The following is an 18,694-nucleotide window of genomic DNA, read 5'->3' on the forward strand; positions in this document are numbered from 1 at the left end:
CGATATGGATGCGGTTGCTAAGGCAACAGGCTCCTAGGACAAGAAGGGCATGCAGGAAATGGGAGAACCCAAAGTGTTTCCATAATGATCACATTAAAAGACGGACAAACTTTGGCTTACACTTTTATAACCGACTAAAATAACTTGATAGGAGCATAAAAACAAAGAGTTCATACTTTGAACAATGTTATAGAAGTAAAACACAATTTAACGGCAGAAACGTTTATGTTAATTGTGCAAAATTAGAGTCAGATTAGGGATGGTGGACTGTTTAAAAGTCGGTCTGGGTAGACAGCTCCGCTTAGGACCAGACACAGTGGGAGAGGCGGTGGCTGGCTGGGTGTTAGCGTGGTGGGGGCGTCATATGTGTGTGTTTTTAAAGCAGGGAACAGTAGCCACCGCAGGATCCGCCGCCGGCATCTTCATCTGTGAGCTGAATGGCTCTGCCATGGCTCTCGCTCTGCCACAAACCAGGTGTCTGGATGATCTTCTCTACCAGCTCCTCAAACGCACACTGAACACCGTCCTTCGTCTTTGCACTGGCCTCTGGTGGGGGGCACGGAATGAAAGAGAAAACATGAACAAAATGAAAAAGAGAGCAGGAAGAGCAACAATGTGGCATTGTGGAACGACAGGACATCCTGGATAAATACAAGACGCTGAATAAAAATATACAGAGAATAATAATGAGCTTTATGGAATAAATCAACATATCGGAGCATAACTCTACAAATAATAACTTATAATAAAACTGAATAAGATTGCAATCAATCAGTTTTAAAGTATTGAATTAGGTCTGGACTTTAGACCATTTTATAGGGTGATCCTGTTCTGATATAAACCAGTGGATTCTTCACCACATAAGTCAGCCATCCACCAATCCATCCGTGTTCCCACAGAAGGAAAGCCTCCACACACTGAGTGTTCCCGCTGAAAGAGCTCTGGATCTATGCAGCTCCTCCAAAGTAACCATGGGCTTAGGGATATCCTGATCGATATAGAAATCGGAAATCCATCCCAAAATCAGACACCAGCCTCAGATAAAATCAAGCTGATGGAAAATAATCCATCATTTATATTTAAAATTTATACAACTAATTGGTTACTAATAAATGAATCTGTCATTCTTATACCGATTGCTAATATTTGAGTAACATCACCTGATCAAGCCTTTTCGTAAATCCATGCCACAAAATAAGTAATAAAAGTAGGTTTGATTGGTGCTTATACCACATCAGGTCATTATTAGTATAAGCCAATACTCAAAGCAGCTATATAGTCATCGTAAATGAAAAAGTTGTATCGGAACATCCCTACCTGAAATTAGGGGTGGAACGGTTCAGAAAATCCACGGTTCGGTTCGGTTCATGGTTTCGTGGTCACGGTTTTCGGTTTGGTTCGGTATATGTTGATTGTTAGCCTGACATGTTGGTCATGTTGCTGTTAGCATAAACAAAACGTGTTGCATAATGCTTGCGCACTGTTTTTATCCACAACTTTCTTTCCGCCGTCATCGTAGGTCACTCTAAATGCAAAGTGGTCCCATACAGCAGACCTATTAAGTGCTGCTGGCGTGTCTTCCAACTCCTGTTCTTTCCCACTCGCCATACCCACACAATTCTCCACAACAACTGATTTTTTTCTGCTACACCCGGCTACGCTGCTTCGCTTCTTCTTCTTCTTGTTTACTACTGGTGGTTGGCTTTGGTCGCAGTACCGCCACCTTCTGCTCTGGAGTGTACACGCTTCCCCTATGAGAAAAAGGAGCATTGCGTAGCGTTCCATCCCTACCCGATATATATCAGCTGACGCATAGTCTCTTTGTGTGACCACGCCCCCAGCGCACAGGTTCTGCTACCGTCGTTGCGCACCTCAAAGAAATCCTAACTACACGGCGACGATCGCAAACCTGCGCCGACGTCAAGCGGAAGTGCGCAGACAAAAAGGAGCTATGATTGGTCCTTGGTATTCCTTTCCGGCTATCTGTGTGGTTGTCCAAGGAACAATGGACAACTACGACGAAAGGTTAATCGAGGAGGTTCGGAAGTACAATCGGTCAAAGTTCTTGCGAGTTCTCGAATAGGCACCCCCTTGCGCTTTGGAGGGAAACTGCTGTGCGTCCCTAGAAATATCAGACCGACGGTGCAGAAGCATACCAGAAAAAACTGGTTTGCGACCAGACCCAAGCGACATTTGATGTGTGTGGTTGCAGAAGTATAATCTGTCCTTTAACTTGTCTGTGTAAACAGAAGGCCTCCTCCTGTAGGTTTTCTCTCACTGTGTCCATGTTGGACAGAACTACTCTGTAAAATATTTTAAGGCTTTTACAATTTCTCTGCTTGGTTTCTCTATCTTTAAAACCTGAGGCCTTCATACGATTTCTGCTTTTACACGTTTAAGAACATTTTTTCTTTAAAGGTATACTATGCAACCGGTCTTGATTTTCCAGCGAGGCTCCCCCCAGAGGGCGAAAGTAAAAGTGCACTGTCATAAATATGCTCAGCTGTTCTCCTGGTTTCTCCATCAAGCCAGGCGCGGTGGTTTTGAGCTTAGCAGACAGGCGAACGCAACGAATCACCATGTCTACTGCGGTAAGTGACTATTTTGTTCCAATTTTCGAGTTTGAAAATGTAGCATGTTTCCGACATGGGCTTTCGCTGTTTTCTCGCTGGTTCCGCCATGATAACAGCAAAAATATCGCCACTGCGCTAGCAACGAGCATGCCTTTCACTGGGGGCGTGTAACAGTTCTCGCCGTAAAGCAAGACCGACTCTCGCGATGCACGAGACTTCTGAGCCTGTGGGTGCGGGCCGAGGGCTCCTGCAATTGCAAGTACGGTATTTCCCCTACAGACCACCAGGGCGGCCAAGAAAACCTTTGTTCGACCTGAAATGACTCATTTAATCATCCAAAATGTTATGGAACACATTAATTAACTGAAAAATGTTGCATAGTATGCCTTTAAATACAGATAAAATCCTGTATTACTTTACTAACAGTGCTTTCTTTGAGTTTTACTCTGTTCCAACAGGTATGCCCAGCAGCTCTGTGTACAACAAGCAATCATGCAGACTTACCAATGAAAAGCATGGAATGTTTTCTTGCAAACTTCAGTCCTTCAGCTCTGTCTACGTCGTGGTTGTCCTGAAACAGGAAACACATTTCAAGGTCTGAGGAGATCCGGTCCAGTACCACAAACCTGCTGCGTCCTGTTGCAGACCCACTGACCTTATCGATTTTGTTTCCTACCAGCATTTTAACCAGGTCGTTCCTGGTACAGTAGGTCTCCAGCTCGTTCAGCCAGTTGTCAAGCTTTGTGAAGGTATCTCTTCTGGTGACATCATACACTGAGAATGAGTATAAAGCCACAATTTAAAAGCGTTTCTACAGAACGCCGTATTTCAAGGCTGAAAGGTATTCACTCTTAATATAAAGCAGCTCTTAATAGCTTTAACATAAAGGTTTTTGAGCAAATGTGATGTATCATTTTGAAATGTTGCAACAAGTATAATTACTTTTAGAACATTTGATCTTCTTTGGCAGCTTCTCTTCGGGAACATTTGCTTCTTGTTTGGAAAAGTTAAATCTGAAGTTAAATCTAACCCTAACAAGTCTAATCCTGTTCTTTCATTTTCTTCTAGTGATCTCATTCTTTTTTCATCCGGATCAGAGACCTGCTGAGATAATAAACTTTATACTACTAAAGGTCTCTAGCAAAGATCTGATCCTTTTGGGTGTAAAACCAGATTTCATTGGGAATACGATGTTCTATTGGTGAATTGCTGGGATTATGTGCTTTACATCCTGTGATGCTTTACTGGTTATTTAACAGAGGAAACCTTTATTTACTCCTCAAATGCTCTACACATGTGTCTAAACCTGCGACAGTGGAAGTCTCTACTGTATGGATGAGTAAATTGTCCACTAAATTAATTAAAGCGGTGCTTATTCTGTAAAATATATATAAAGTTTACCAGAAATGGAGGTGCCCCTTCAAAGTACATAAGGAGAGGTTTGTTTTTGACTGAATTAAAGCATTAATTTTAGTTAGTTTTATGATACAATTCATAAAACAGTTAACCTTTTACAATTTTGAATAACTAGATTCTTTACCAGACTGAAATAATTCATCATCATTTAGAAAAACAACCCTGATAGACTGTAAAACATGTCTTTAACTGACAATCCACTTAGAGTCAGTAATTATATAAAAATGTGAAAAAAATAAAATAAATTTATATATATATATATATATATATATATATATATATATATATATATATATATATATATATATATATATATATATATACATTTTGCATTTAAGATTAAAAAAAAATAAATCTGTCAATATGGTCTATGAAGAAGTTTGGTAAATTTTTATATTCACCTGGTTTAATTTTGTAAAAAAAATATATTCTTAGAGGGTTCCTACAGCATAAGCCAAGTTAAATTCAAGACTTTTTAAGACCTTTTAATGCCACTTGAAATAAAAATTTAAGACCAAATTCACAAGAAACACAAGAAAAACCTGCTTGCGACAACTTAACCCAAAGGTTTATTTTAACATAAACCACTGCACTAATGTTTCAAATTTTGAAAAGCTTCCCATACAGGAAGAAAGCTAAAAACACACAAATAACAGATATATTTTAACAAATATATGTATCATTTTCTTAGTATGTTTGATTTGGTGATAAGTGGAGGCGTTGCAGAGACAAGGGCGGAACAAAACTGAGAAATACTGACTGTTTCTCGGTAACTCGATTTTGACGCTTTGTGTTTCGCGCTTCGCATGTGTGACTCCACTGCCTTAATTCCCATCGTTCTGAGCTTAAATGACTTCTTGCACAAAATCCACTGAGCCTCATGTATGTTCCCTGGTTTTAGCCAATTGCTGAAGCCAATTTTGGTTACATTTACACTTGCTCATATTTTCCAGACAAAAAGTTAATGGTGCATCTCCCAAATGTCCCGGCCGCAACAACGCTTTTATTGGTTCCGCTATCGGGACAGAACCAATAATGGCGAGTCATTATTTTTTTTTTATATATATATATATATAAAAAAAAAAGTCAATTTTAATGTTTTATTTAGATTACAAAAATAAATCGTAATACAAATAATCCTATTTATGATGTTTTAAAAATTAAGACCTACGAAAGACTGATTTAAGACATTTTAATACCAATTAAGGCCTTAGTTTTATTTTGAAGAACTCAATGCCTTTTAAGACTTTTTAAGGACCCGCGGGAACCCTGCTTTAACTGACTGAACAATCTACTTAGAGTCAGTAATTATACCAAAAATGTGAAAAAAATATATATAATCATTTTGCATTTAAGATTTAAAAAAAAATAATCTGTCAATATGCTCTATGAAGAAGTTTGGTAAATTTTTATATTCACCTGGTTTAATTTTGTGAAAAAAGAAATCTTAAATGAACCTTTGGTTATCTAGTTATTAAACTATTAATAAAAAAAAAATAATAATCGAAAGATTAATCGATTTGCAAAATAATCATTATTTGCAGCCCTAATGTATATAAAGCTATTTTTTGTGCCCTTCCTTTGAATGAAAACTTTATAAAATGAGATTATGTAGATTTATTCTATCTATTTAACCATTAAAAACCTGAAGTTTCAGTGGAAGGTATGCACACTTTGAGTATGTTGTGTCTTTAATATAGAAAAAGCAGAAGTAGACGTTTCTCATTATTATTATTTAAAATGAAAAAAATACTGACTGGAACTAAAGCTCTTCATAAAGAGTTTAGAAAGTCATGAGTTTATTAAAAGATTTCCTTACCCAGGATGACTCCCTGGGCTCCACGGTAATAACTTGGTGTCAGGGTTCGAAAGCGCTCCTGGCCAGCAGTGTCCTGTAAAAAAAGAAAAAAGATAAGACAATCACTTAGGGTTAAAAGTCCTTCCAGACATTATGAGAACAAACTCATTCCTGATACACAATCGCCATCTTGTGGCAACTTGGAAGAACAACAACCACACAGGCTTTGGTTTGTTCCCTATATATAAAAGAACCAAATGATCTTTAAATGTATTTAAACTCACCCAGATTGCCAGCTTTGCCTTGTTACCATCCACAGATAAGGTCTTCACCTTGAAATCGACACCTGGACAACAAAAACAATTCAGACAGTCGGTCAGAGCGCCACCATTACCTCATTCTTCGTTCCGAGGATGATGACTCGCACAGGTTGGCTCAGTTACTGCCAAGAATATCATATCAGGCAGCCAGACCAATTATTGCTGATGAATTATCAAAACACACAGAACCACAAACTGCCTCTGAGCTCCTGCTAAGGCGGACGTCAGGTCCGGCTCAGGTCCATTAGATGAACAAGGCTGTGGCCGCGCATCCGAATGCATCGCTAAGGGGACGCTGTGGTTTTCATGTGTGAGGCTGAGAAACATGTGGGCTTGAACTGAAAACAGCCACAGAAAGAAACCTGTGGAAACAATCAGCGAGAACATACCATGCTTCCCTCTCTAATGTGAATGACTAAGCCCCCCCCACCCCCTTGGGTGTGTTTGTTCTGACTCTGAGACACTCTGGTCAATTTACTGAGGAGGGCTTAGAATTGCGGTCATACAAACAAAACAAGCCGGTAAGGTAGGAAAACACGCATAGTGTAGAGCGGATTTAGATTTGACCAATCAGAGCCCTCCTGTCTGCTATCTGCGGGGACGTCTCTGCGTTCACCGTGTCACCTACCAGACGACCTAGTTTCGAAGTATAAATCAGCCATTATGCTTTAACATTGTGGATCGTCCGTTGATCGCAGCTAGTCAGAATGATATCATTCTGTGCGTCCACGAAGAGTCCTTGAGGCGCCCCGGAAGTGTTCCCAGCTGGACGCTTCTCCAAAATACGCGACTGTTCTACTTTTTAGGCTTGATGCTTTAAGTCCTTCACAATTTAGAATAGAGTGAATCGTTCAGGCAGAATGTCATTTGCTAAAAAGCAAAGTGGTTCTGGTGGAGTTTAATAATCCATGGGCAGACCGTGGATCGCATTTCACTCCAAAACGTCAAAACAACATTACCTGCTGTGGCAGAAAGGTAAGGTGACCAGATAGAGAGCAGCCATACCAGATACCGGTTGTATTGGCCAAATAACCACTTTATTTAAAGTCTACATCAGGGGTCACCAACATTTTTAAGGCTCAGGGCCAATTCAAGGGTACCGAGTCATAGGTAGGGCAACCAATACTGACCAATGAACTGCAAGGGTCAGTGTTCACCTAAACTTTGTACATTATAAATATATTTTCATTTCTAATTTTATTTGAAACATTGTCTAATGCTCTATAAAAGATTAAAAAACAGGAGTACTAGTGAGTTGTTCTATAAGGGCATCCCATGTGGTCCTTCAGGGCCCCTCGGTGCCTGTGGGCACCGCGTTGTAGTATGTAGTACTACTGCACTATGATAAAATCCTCACACGATCAGAGTAAAAATCCATCTCTTATCCCTAGCCCGATGGAATAGGGTGCTTGGCAGAATCCGCAGCACAGACGCTGGGCGGTGTATCTACTGCACAAACGCTTTCAGTGAAACCCAAGCATAAAGCTGTTGAAGGTTCATCTGTCAGCGAACCAGCAGCACAAACACAAACCTACATGTGCTGTGGTCTGAGAGAGGAGTTACTCGTTAGGTTACATAGTCTTCATTACAGAGTCATTCGCCTTCCAATGAGACATACAATAAGGCTTTTGGTGGTTCCGTATAGATTTGCATACAGCCCTGTTACCATCTAAATACATCTAAAAAATATCGAACAACAAGTTTAGTAATTCGAGTAAACCAAAAATCACTGCAGAAACCATCTCCTTTCTGAATTGAATAATTTAAGGCAGGGGACCCTGAAACTGATGGCGAGATGGTGTGGGCACCCCTTAAGAACATATATTGTATTAAATTGTGTTACATCAAACCGGTCCTATAGTCACTATATTACAGATGGAGTAATGTAACGAAAGTAATTTCTCCCTGGGATTATTAAAGTATTTCTGATTCTGATTCCCCATTGATGGGACAGGTGAATGAAACGGTGCCCAGCTTCAAAGAGCTCCTGTGTGTCACTGAATGTGTGCATTGATGACTGAAAGACATCTTCTGCCTCCATTTATCTGTTTACTACAGTGTGTTGAATTCATGTTAATGTGTATTTAAAGACATTTCAATTAGTTAAAAAATAGCAGGGGGAATATAAAAAAAAAAAAAAAAAACTTCTGCAACCCCCATGCTGTACCTCCGTGGACTCCCTAGGGGTCCCTGTTTAAGACCGCCGATTTAAGGTCATTCCCACACAGTATTGGAATCTCATCCAAGTACGAATCCACCGCCACACACTATTTGTCCCCCTGTTTAGGCACTCTGACCAAAATAACCATGGAGCGAGGGCAGGGGAAAGATGCGGGTCCTCACGGAAAACAACAACAAAAAAAAGGGAAAACTGGCACTTGAAATCGGTCACCTTCATAATAACCGGGCCGTTGAGGGTCGTAGCCGATGTAAGTTTAGTCTAAATAGATATTTTTAGAAGTAGTATTTTATCACTCTGTGTAGGATTGGATATGGGCCTAACTTTCCGTAATGGCGATCTCTATAGCCCCTAGTTTGTCAGCTCTGGTCTGCCGTAGCATGAAAGATGCCCCCCTCCACAAATGGAAACCCAATCCTATACAGGTATAATAGGGGTGGAACGGTTCACAAAATCCACTGTTCAGTTCGGTTCACGGTTTCGTGGTCAAGGTTTTCGGTTCGGTATATGTTGATTGTTACCCCGAAATCCCAAAAAAATTACTGAAATTAATGAAAAAATCCCCCAAAAAATAATGAATTGTAATTATTTTTAATGAACTGAGGAAACCCTGGATTATTTCCGCACGTTTTGCTGCTTTGAATTTAATCATCTCACGCATGCTCTCTACGATCTCCAAGGAACTCGGAGCGGACGGGAGCCACAGCGGAGGCTGTAGGCTTTGCTTTGTGCAGGCGGTCTGGAGCGCAGCGGAGCGGAGCGCTGACGGAGTATGTGGGATTTCGGGGTTAGCCTGTCATGTTGGTCGTGTTGCTGTTAGCATAAACAAAACGTGTTGCATAATGCTTGCACACTGTTGCACTTTTATCCACAACTTTCTTTCCGCCGTCATCGTAGGTCACTCTAAATGCAAAGTGGTCCCATACAGCAGACCTATAAAGTGCTGCTGGCGCGTCTTCCACCTCCTGTTCTTTCCCACTCGCCATACCCACACAATTCTCCACAACAACTGATTTTTTTCTGCTACACTGCTTCACTTCTTCTTCTTGTTTACTACTGGTGGTTGGCTTTGGTCGCAGTACCGCCACCTTCTGCTCTGGAGTGTAAACGCTTCACCTATGAGAAAAAGGAGCAGCGCAAGAACCGAACGCAACACACGCGAACCGAACCGAGACAGTCAAACCGAACGGTTCGGACGGTTTTAATAAACCGTTCCATCCTTAAGGTATAAATATCAATTTCTGAGGCAAGGCAAACAAATATTGAGATTCTCAGTTCATAGGTGATAATAAAATAAATATAGATTCTATATACCAGTAAATCCCTGTACAGTAGCAGCCATTCAAAATGACCCTTCCAAGTCAAAAGCCAGCGGAATGGCAGCAAAATCCTCTCCAACTTCCAGCCACTGGTCTTCTCTGGGCGTGCATATTTTTTTTACTCCGACTCTACCCTTCCACTGAATTACAGGGTCTGAACAGGAGATGATGCTTCTCTTTAGATCTTAATGTCCACAAATCATGACAAAAAGAGTATTTTATGTGTTTAAAAAGGAAATGAAGGGGACTGACAAGGACCAACCAAGGAAAGTGGGGACATTTGAAAGGCTACTATTCCAATTATTACACACTGTACTTTAAAACTGCCTTACATATATAATTATAAATCCGGTTAACTAATGATAAAGTCAACCTATCAGAGGCTTAAACAGCCGTGACAACAGCTAGGCTTTCCTACTGAGTTTAAAGGGCCTAAAATCCACTTATTTGAATTTTTCACCGTTTTAACAAACAGGAATCCTTTTGGCATTTCTCACCAATCAAACCATTTACTTCCTTTCAGACAGGGTGTAGTCAATGTCCTGCACATATCTCAAAGAATTTAGATTTCAGACAATTTCTACATCATTTTTATATGTTCTGTCTTTACTCACCAATGGTGGCTGATTGCTCCGGGTCAAACATGTCATCTGTGAATCTTAGGAGGAGGCTGTTGATGGGAAGACAGGAAGGAGGAGGTCAGGTCTCATTATGAATCACTGCCAGATTCTGCTGCAAGCACGATTTCCTGTCCCCTGGCTCAAATGTCCACTAAACTCATCTAAATCTGCATCTTAGTATCTTTCTATTGATTATTTTGCTCTTTGCCTCCACCATAGACATACATATGCTTCGGATGATGTCAGCAGCACACATAGGGCATAGGGCATTTCCTAACAGTGACTAATTAAGTCTAAAGTCCATCATCTCATAGCTATTGCGGAGGTTTTACTGACCAAAACAAAGCTCTATAGAATCCATGTATGCAGTGATGGAAACAGCATCATGTTCTTAGTGTTTTAGGTCCACTGAGGTACGGAGCGGTGCTGTGGAAACCACTGGTTTAAGGTAAATAAAATGTGAGCCAAGCAGTAATCTTCCTGATGATCGGAAGCGATAGAATAAAAATAAATCCACTCGTTTCCTAAACTAATGCTAAAACCCTGGATCAGGATAATAATCACGACATCTGAAGCTAATCATGAACCGAGTTTGTTTTATAAGCGAGGGGCCTACTGCAACTAATGACACAACACAGCTTCATGGAAACACTGCCGTTGATATGACTGATGAAATACTAAACATAAAGAGCACCATGCCAGGAGGGTTTATGTTGGAGCCACAGCATCCGTCAACATCAAGCTGCAGAACCACAGGAGAAGAACATGGACAACATCCCACCTCTTAATATCTATCTAGTAATAACAATTCTTCCATGGAAACAGCAATAAGTTTGAGAATACTTAGATTTTCATATTTTTGGGGAAAAACAAACACTGTTGTTAGCTCCATGAATGTTGGTGCCTAAATTCTGTTGAATGATGCCCGGATGAAGCATCAAGTGGACGGATCAACAGCCAACGTTTGTCCTGAAGTGCTAAAGGAGCTCCCCGTTTAGCTATGCTGAAGCCCTAAAATTATCCATCAACCGAAATCGTTACTCTTTCAAAGAAACCTTATTGGCAGGGTTCCTACAGCATAAGGAAAGTTAAATTCAAGACTTTTTAAGACTTTTTAATGCCACTTGAAATAAAAATTTAAGACCAAATTCACAAGAAACACAAGAAAAATCCGCTTGAGACAACTTAACCCAAAGGTTTGTTTTAACATAAACCACTGCACTAATGTTTCAAATTTTGAAAAGCTTCCCATACAGGAAGAAAGCTAAAAACACACAAATGACAGATATATTTTAACAATTATTTAACTGAATTCACAAACTTTGTTTTAGCAGGAACAAAACAAATCAGTTTTAAAGCCACAACATAACCAGTGCTAAGTCTTTTTTGCAGCTATTTTTCTTTGTATCGTTTTCTTAGTATGTTTGATTTGGTGATAAGCGGAGGCGTTGCAGAGACAAGGGTGGAACAAAACTGAGAAATACCGGCTGTTTCTCGGTAACTCCATTTTGACGCTTTGTGTTTCGTGCTTCGCATGTGTGACTCCACTGCCTTAATTCCCATGGTTCCAAACTTTAATCGCTTCTTGCACAAAATCTACTGAGCCTCATGTATGTTCCCTGGTTTTAGCCATGGAGAAAACTCTTGGCTGGAGACAATTTTGGTTACATTTACACTTGCATCTCCCAAATGTCCCGGCCGCAACAACGCTTTTATTGGTTCCGCTATCGGGACGGAACCAATAATGGCGAGCCATCCTTTTTTTTTTTAATAAAAAAAAAAGTCAATTTTAATGTTTTATTTAGATTACAAAAATAAATCGTAATAAAAATAATCCTATTTATGATGTTTTAAAAATTAAGACCTACGAAAGACTGATTTAAGACATTTTAATACCAATTAAGGCCTTAATTTTATTTTGAAGAATTCAATGCCTTTTTAGACTTTTTAAGGACCCGCGGGAACCCTGTTATTAGTGTTGAATAGTTTACTTCCTTTCAGTCAATATATGGATATTTTTAATAAACTTTATCAATCTGGCTAATGCCAGATTGATACCTGTAGTTCAATCTTAATTCTACACATCAGTCTGGAAAGGCTCCTCTGGAAATTGTTTGCAAAAACGTAAGACTTTGAATACAATTCTTTGAGCTGATTGGGTAAATCACCAAGTGGCAAATGCCTCACATGTTGAGCTTTTGACCAATCACAGCAGCAGTAGCAACAATTCTTAACAGACAACCCACGTCCTGAAGCTCTCTCAAGCTAAATGTGGGCCAGGACCTAGCTTAACTGAGTGACAAGATAAGATCAGCTCATGCTACTTGCCCTATAACAGGCCACACACAGTTGATCAGAAACAGACAGCATTTAGAATCCATATCCCTTTTTAAATTTCAAATCTTATTCTATTACCTACTATTATAAATAGTTTGTCATGTGCTGTGAAGATTCTCAGTTATCCAGATCATGGTCTTTCAAACAAAAAAAACAATCCACTGGACTTTGTGTTGGGTAGGTTTCAAACTTGGAAACATAGTGCAGTGGATTGTTTTTAATGTTCTTTTTTATGGAATAGTTTGTTGTGACAACTTAGAGAAAGAGGGAAAGATGGATGACTGCTTTTTTTTTGGTTGAAATGAAAGTAATTAGTTGATGTTGGGGTTTATATGCATGCACAAATACCACCGTATGCATCTTGAGTAATCACTTAAAAAGATGATTATAGCAGCCCCATATCTATTCAGAAATTGACAATGAATGAGCTCCAAAGAGCCTGCTCTGCCTTGAGATGACAGGATCAGCCAAAGGGGGGGGAACTCCATCCTCCAGAGGAGAGACAGCTGCTACTCTTTGACTACTGCCCTCTGAGATTTATACCTTACTTACACAGAAAAGCATGGCTTCTTATGCCCAAAATCCAACAATCAGCTGTTGCTCACTGTTTCTTTTGACAGAACTAGGGAAGAAAGCCTTTGTGCTCCTTGTGCGTGGATTTTTTTTAAATTTTTTTTTACAAAGAAATTTTTTATCTTTAAATGCTTTAAAGCTGAAAGTGAAAGAATCTGAAGCATTTAATGCATCTGTTTCTTATGCAACTTTGCTGCCTCTTGGCCAGGACATCCCTTGAAAAAGAGGTTTTTAATCTCAATGGGATTTTTTTTTCCCTGGTTAAATAAAAAATAAATACTCCTCAAAAGCAGTCATGTGGGACGAATATGGCATCTGATCATGAAGGCTTCATTGGGAATCTCCTCCAAATGTTTCTTTAGCTATGTCCATATGCTCTGGATGCTGTTCAGAAGGACAGGGGTTTCTGGAACCTGCTTCATTATTAGGCAACAGGAAGTGAGAGATGATGGATGGACTTTTGGATTGATCATTAATCCACGTATGAACATATTGTTCACTAAATACTTTAACAAGCATCTTGCCCTAAAAATGTGCCCAGTATCAGAGTTCTGTTTTAAATTTGGCTAATCAATTGATATGAAGTGTAACATCTAGTAGCCAATTCTGCTATTTAGGATCAAAACAACAAACCAGTTGGTGTGGGACTAAAAACCTAAGCAGAGAAATATTATTTACAGATACGAAATACTTTTTTTTTAGCGTCATAGTCAACCGTGAGACAGAACCCTCATGCTGATTACAACATATACTAGTGCGAACAAAGATGAGCTCATCCAACAGCTACCTGCTATTAGCTAGCCAACCAGCAACAATAAAAAGGCTCACTTTCTTTGTCATTTAACGCTGTCAGTTTGCTAAACTTTCTTAAAAACGTATACAAAACATACCTGGAAATGTTCACTTAAGTTAAACCAAGGTTCACTAAAAAATGCATCAAATTAAAACGCCTTCAACGGGAGAAAGATGCTAGCTAACTCACATTAGCTATGATCCAAGGTAGCGCTGATTCTTATGTTCTTAGCACAATAAAGCTTCATCTTACCTTGACTTCCCAACGCCACTCTCTCCAATTATCAAAATCTTCAGCGTCGTTAAGACGTCGTCTTCCATTTCTTTTAAATAGGACTTTCTCTGTCTCTTAAAATTCCAATAACCGAGAGTTTGGCTCCTTGTTGAAGCTAAACAGCACAGATGGGTTTGACTCGGTGGGATGTCTCACTCCAACCATATCCGGCGTGACATGTTGGCACTTCCGGTTGTCAAAATTAGATTTTTTTTTTTTACTTTATTGAAAAGTTGCAAATTACAAAATATTAACATAACATATCTCAAGAAATAGAACAGTATCTCCAGAATAAGTGTTCAATGATGGAGTGCAATTACAGTTAAAATATGACATACTTTAACTTTAAATTAGATTTAAACAAAGACAAAAAAAACAAAAGACAAAAACCAAAAGAAAAAAAAAGGGCCAAGATATTTTACATTTCTCCAAATATTTCCCGAATTACGTTAACAGTGTGAATACATTTTTTATTGCTGATTCTTTGGATACGCTTGAAGTAAATTTTTAAATCATTTTCAAACACAGGGAAGAAAGGTCGACCTTTAGAAAATTTGGTTTTGCATATGTGGAATTTTGCAATTAGAATAATCAAGTTAACCAATAATTGCATTTTCCTATCATTATTAGTATAGTGTAAGATGATATATTTGGCTTGTAGTTTAATTGGTGTGTTGGAGTGCGATATGATGTACACCTCAACTTCTTTCCAGAATATCTGTGAAAATTTACAATCAAAAAATAGATGATTAATTGTTTCCTCCTCAGTATTACAGAATACACAGTTGGCGTTGACATTGACAAATTTAGCTAAAAAGGCATTAGTAGGGTAAATATTATGTATAATTTTGTATTGGATTTCTTTTATTTTGTTAGAAATAGCTAATTTGTGTGGAAGGAGCCATGTTATTTTCCAGTTAATATCAGGGAAAGAGGAGGACCATACAAATTTTAGGAAAACTTCCCTTTTCCTAAAAAAAAAGTTCCTTATATGTTTATTATTACATTGATGACTTATAAAGTTTACACCATTAATAAAGAGGTTGAGGTCCACTTTCTCTGCCTCTTGGCTTTTAAAATGACCTTTGAGCAATTGGAGAATACCACCAGGGATAGTATTTATCACCATTTGAAATTCCTTATAGGTAATGGGAAAGATTTTGGATTTAAGAAATTCTCCATAACTAAAAATTTCACCTTTGTTATTTTGTAAATCCTTAAGATAAATTATTCCTTTGTCAATCCATTTTTTCCAGAAATAAAGATTTATTTTTCCTAGTTATGAATTGGTTATTCCAGATACTAGTTCTGTGCGGGGAGAAATTATGGACAAAGCGCAATTTTGCTGCTGATAAAGCTTGTTGGTGAAATTTAGATAATTTTATTGGTAATTTTGAAACCTCATAATTGCAATTTAGAAGAAAGGGTAAGCCTGCGATTTTCCTATAATATTCTGTGGTATAAAGTACCAAAGAGATTCTGGCTTTTTCAAACATTCTTTTATCCGTTTTATCTTCAAGGTATGGTTCATATCCATATATTCTAACAATTCAATGCCGCCATTACCTCTCGGGGCAGCTTAGATCTTTTTTTTTAAATAGCAGCCTTTATTTTTCCAAACAAAGTTGTTGTCAAAATGAGATTGTATAATAAAACAGGCAGACATTAGGGAGAATTTTAGATTCTATTATTTTACCAATCAGGTTCTACATCTAGTTATAAGACAAAAACATGAGAAGAAACAGAAACTACACATTTGTAGAGTAATAACATAAAAACCTTAGCAGGAAAAATAGTTTTCTGCTGCTTTTTTTCAGCTCTAAGCAATATTTACTATTTTATAAGTTATGCATTTGAGTCATGATTTATCTGGGATACCAGGTTAACAATATAAGCAAAGCATTTTGAGTCTTCTTTATATTTTAGTTCTGTTTTGTTATCATTTTGTAATGGAAACATTTTAGATCCTTAACACTTATGTTTAATGTCACATACGCTTTGGGAATCTTATTTTATTGGTGGTCTTTGTATATTTTCTGACTCCAAGCAACAGTTTAATCATTGCATAAGGCTTAACCAACTACTTTGTAGTTAACAATTTTATTGACCTAATCATTCTAGACCAAAAATGATTTATCCAATCATGGAGTTATTTAGTTTTCTTTGTCTTTAATGTGCACAAAGCAAAATAAGACATTTTTTAAAGATATAAAATCGTGTTAAAAGGTTAAAAAAAATATACAGAGGTAGATAGTAACTAGTTAAATTTACTCTGTTACAGTTAACTTAGTTATGTTTTGACAAAAATGTAGATTTAGATTTTGTTTTACTGCACTAAAATTTTGATTTTCTATTGAGTACTATCTTAATAAAATATTGCTACTTTTGAAAAAATGTTTGGCCACTCCATTGATCTCGGGTAATTTCACAGATTAATTAATACGATTTTTTTTTTTTGTGCAGAAGATAAAGAAATGCAGTTAATGTTTATATCAAAATGGGTGTTTTATTTTGTACACAAGCTTACTTGAACCACTTGAACCTACCATGACATTTAGAGGTCAAAGTAATATATAGTAAGGAGTAAATACTTTCAGTGGCGGTACTGGAGGTACATTTCATGTTAAAAATTATATTTTGAAAAGGCGTTTGTCCTCCCTGGAAGTGTTTTTTAATGGAATTTTTGCTGTGTTTTAATTATTTTATTAAAGAATTTAAAAATATTGGAACTTTCATATACCTTTGCATTTAAGTCGGTATATATCACATATTTTTCAGACATCATGGTGACGTATTCAGTACTTGAGTAGCTTTTTCACCAATTGTTTTTTACTCTTGAGTAATTTCTTGGTTGACTGATTTCTTGAGTTAAAATATTATGAAGTTGGTTTACTTGAATGCAAGGTTTAGGTAGCCCTCCCAGCCCTGTTCATATAAACGACGTATTAAGGATTACTTTAACAATACTCACACCAAGGTCATGTGGACAGGCATCAGACAGCCTAAGGCTCTCAAATGCTACAAAAAATAACCACCGTCTACATAAACTCCTCACCCTCACCACCAAATGAGCTGAATATCTTCTTCATGAGGTTTGATAACAGACAGAAGGTGACCGTTTCCATAATATCAGCAGAAAGGGGCAACATCTGACATTAAGCACAAGCAAAGATGTTAAAGTAAACTAAAAATATAAGTAAACAAAAGATATGTTCATTTGGTACAGATGAAGTTCCTTGCAAGATTCTTGGGGAGTGTCCTAAACAACTTGTAGAGATTTTAAAGATATTAAGTCAAGTTTATTTCTTAGAAACGGTCCGTAAATTTCTGAAACCATCCATCATTTTACCATAACCAAAGAAAAAAAGTATAACGTATATAAAGTATAAAGGATAGTGCTCCCACTAACAATCTAATGCAGGAATTGGTCGTCTCATATTACAAAATAAAAATATCCCCTGACATTAGTAAACCCGCACCAGTTTGCATAAAAGAAAAACCGTTGTGCAGAAAACATTTTTCCTTTAGCTTTCCACTCTGGACTGATCCACCTGGAGGGGCAGGGCATGGATCTCAGGATGCCATGAGTGGACTAAAGCTTATTGTTTACTGAGATCTCCTGCAAACTAAGTACAACATCCCATCATTTAGGATTGGGTCATCACTCTGCACTTGGATACAGAACTTTCTGGAGCCATCTTAGGTAGAGTTCGCACAGTGGTGTCGGATGTAGGAGTTTGCCCTGAAATCGAAGGAGTTTGCCCGGCTTCATTGTCGTTGTGTCCTTGGGCAAGACACTTCACCTGTATGGCCTACTGATGGTGGTCAGAGGGCCCGGTGGCGCCAGTGTACGGCAGCCCCGCTTCTGTCATGAGCCCCAGGGTTGTGAGTGTGTGCATGAATGGGTGAATGACTGAATGTAGTGTAAAGCGCTTTCAAGTCTCCTGACTTGAAAAAAAGCACTATATAAGTACAGGCCATTTACCATTTACCATAGAGTTGGACTCGAACCACCACACATCCTAAAAGCCCTTCAAAGCAGATTGCACTCCATGGTGTCTTCAGACTCTATGTTAACATGTTTTATTTTGTGGAGATCACAGGGAACCAATGGTGAATTTGCCAATCCTGGTGTTCTTTGGCAAATACCAAGCGTCCTGCCTGATGTTGCACTGAAAGCACAACCCCCATCTGTGGACATCGGGCCCTCATTCCATCCTCATGGAGTCGGTTTCTAACATTTGAGCAGAGACATGTACATTTGTTGCCTACTGGAGGTAATATTGCTGGGGAATGGCAGTCCTCCTCCTGTGCGTCCTTGCAAAAGGCAAAGGTGGCGGTTCTGCTGCTGGGTTGCTGCATCCTACAGCCTCCTCAACATGTCCTGGTGTACTAACCTTTCTCCAGACTCTGGACACTATGCCAACAGACACAGCAAACCTTCTTTCCACAGCTCGCCATCCTGATGTGCCATCCACTCGTGTGGGTTGCAG

General features: G+C 38.5%; 1 protein-coding gene across 1 annotated transcript; it reads right to left on the reverse strand.

Annotated features, from left to right (window-relative positions):
* Positions 1-206: 206 nt before the first annotated feature.
* LOC119772527 (ras-related protein Rab-18) lies at positions 207-14,362 on the reverse strand. Its single transcript, XM_038268981.1, has 7 exons — positions 14,181-14,362; positions 10,220-10,275; positions 6,072-6,133; positions 5,809-5,881; positions 3,229-3,347; positions 3,078-3,144; positions 207-546 (listed from the first exon to the last, which is right to left on the reverse strand). Exons 1-7 carry the CDS (start codon positions 14,246-14,248, stop codon positions 377-379), a joined length of 615 nt encoding a protein of 204 aa, XP_038124909.1. The 5' UTR covers positions 14,249-14,362; the 3' UTR covers positions 207-376.
* Positions 14,363-18,694: the final 4,332 nt, after the last annotated feature.

This window comes from Cyprinodon tularosa, unplaced genomic scaffold (assembly GCF_016077235.1).
Source record: "Cyprinodon tularosa strain WSP-4 unplaced genomic scaffold, ASM1607723v1 ctg713, whole genome shotgun sequence".
Classification (NCBI taxonomy): Eukaryota; Metazoa; Chordata; class Actinopteri; order Cyprinodontiformes; family Cyprinodontidae; genus Cyprinodon; species Cyprinodon tularosa.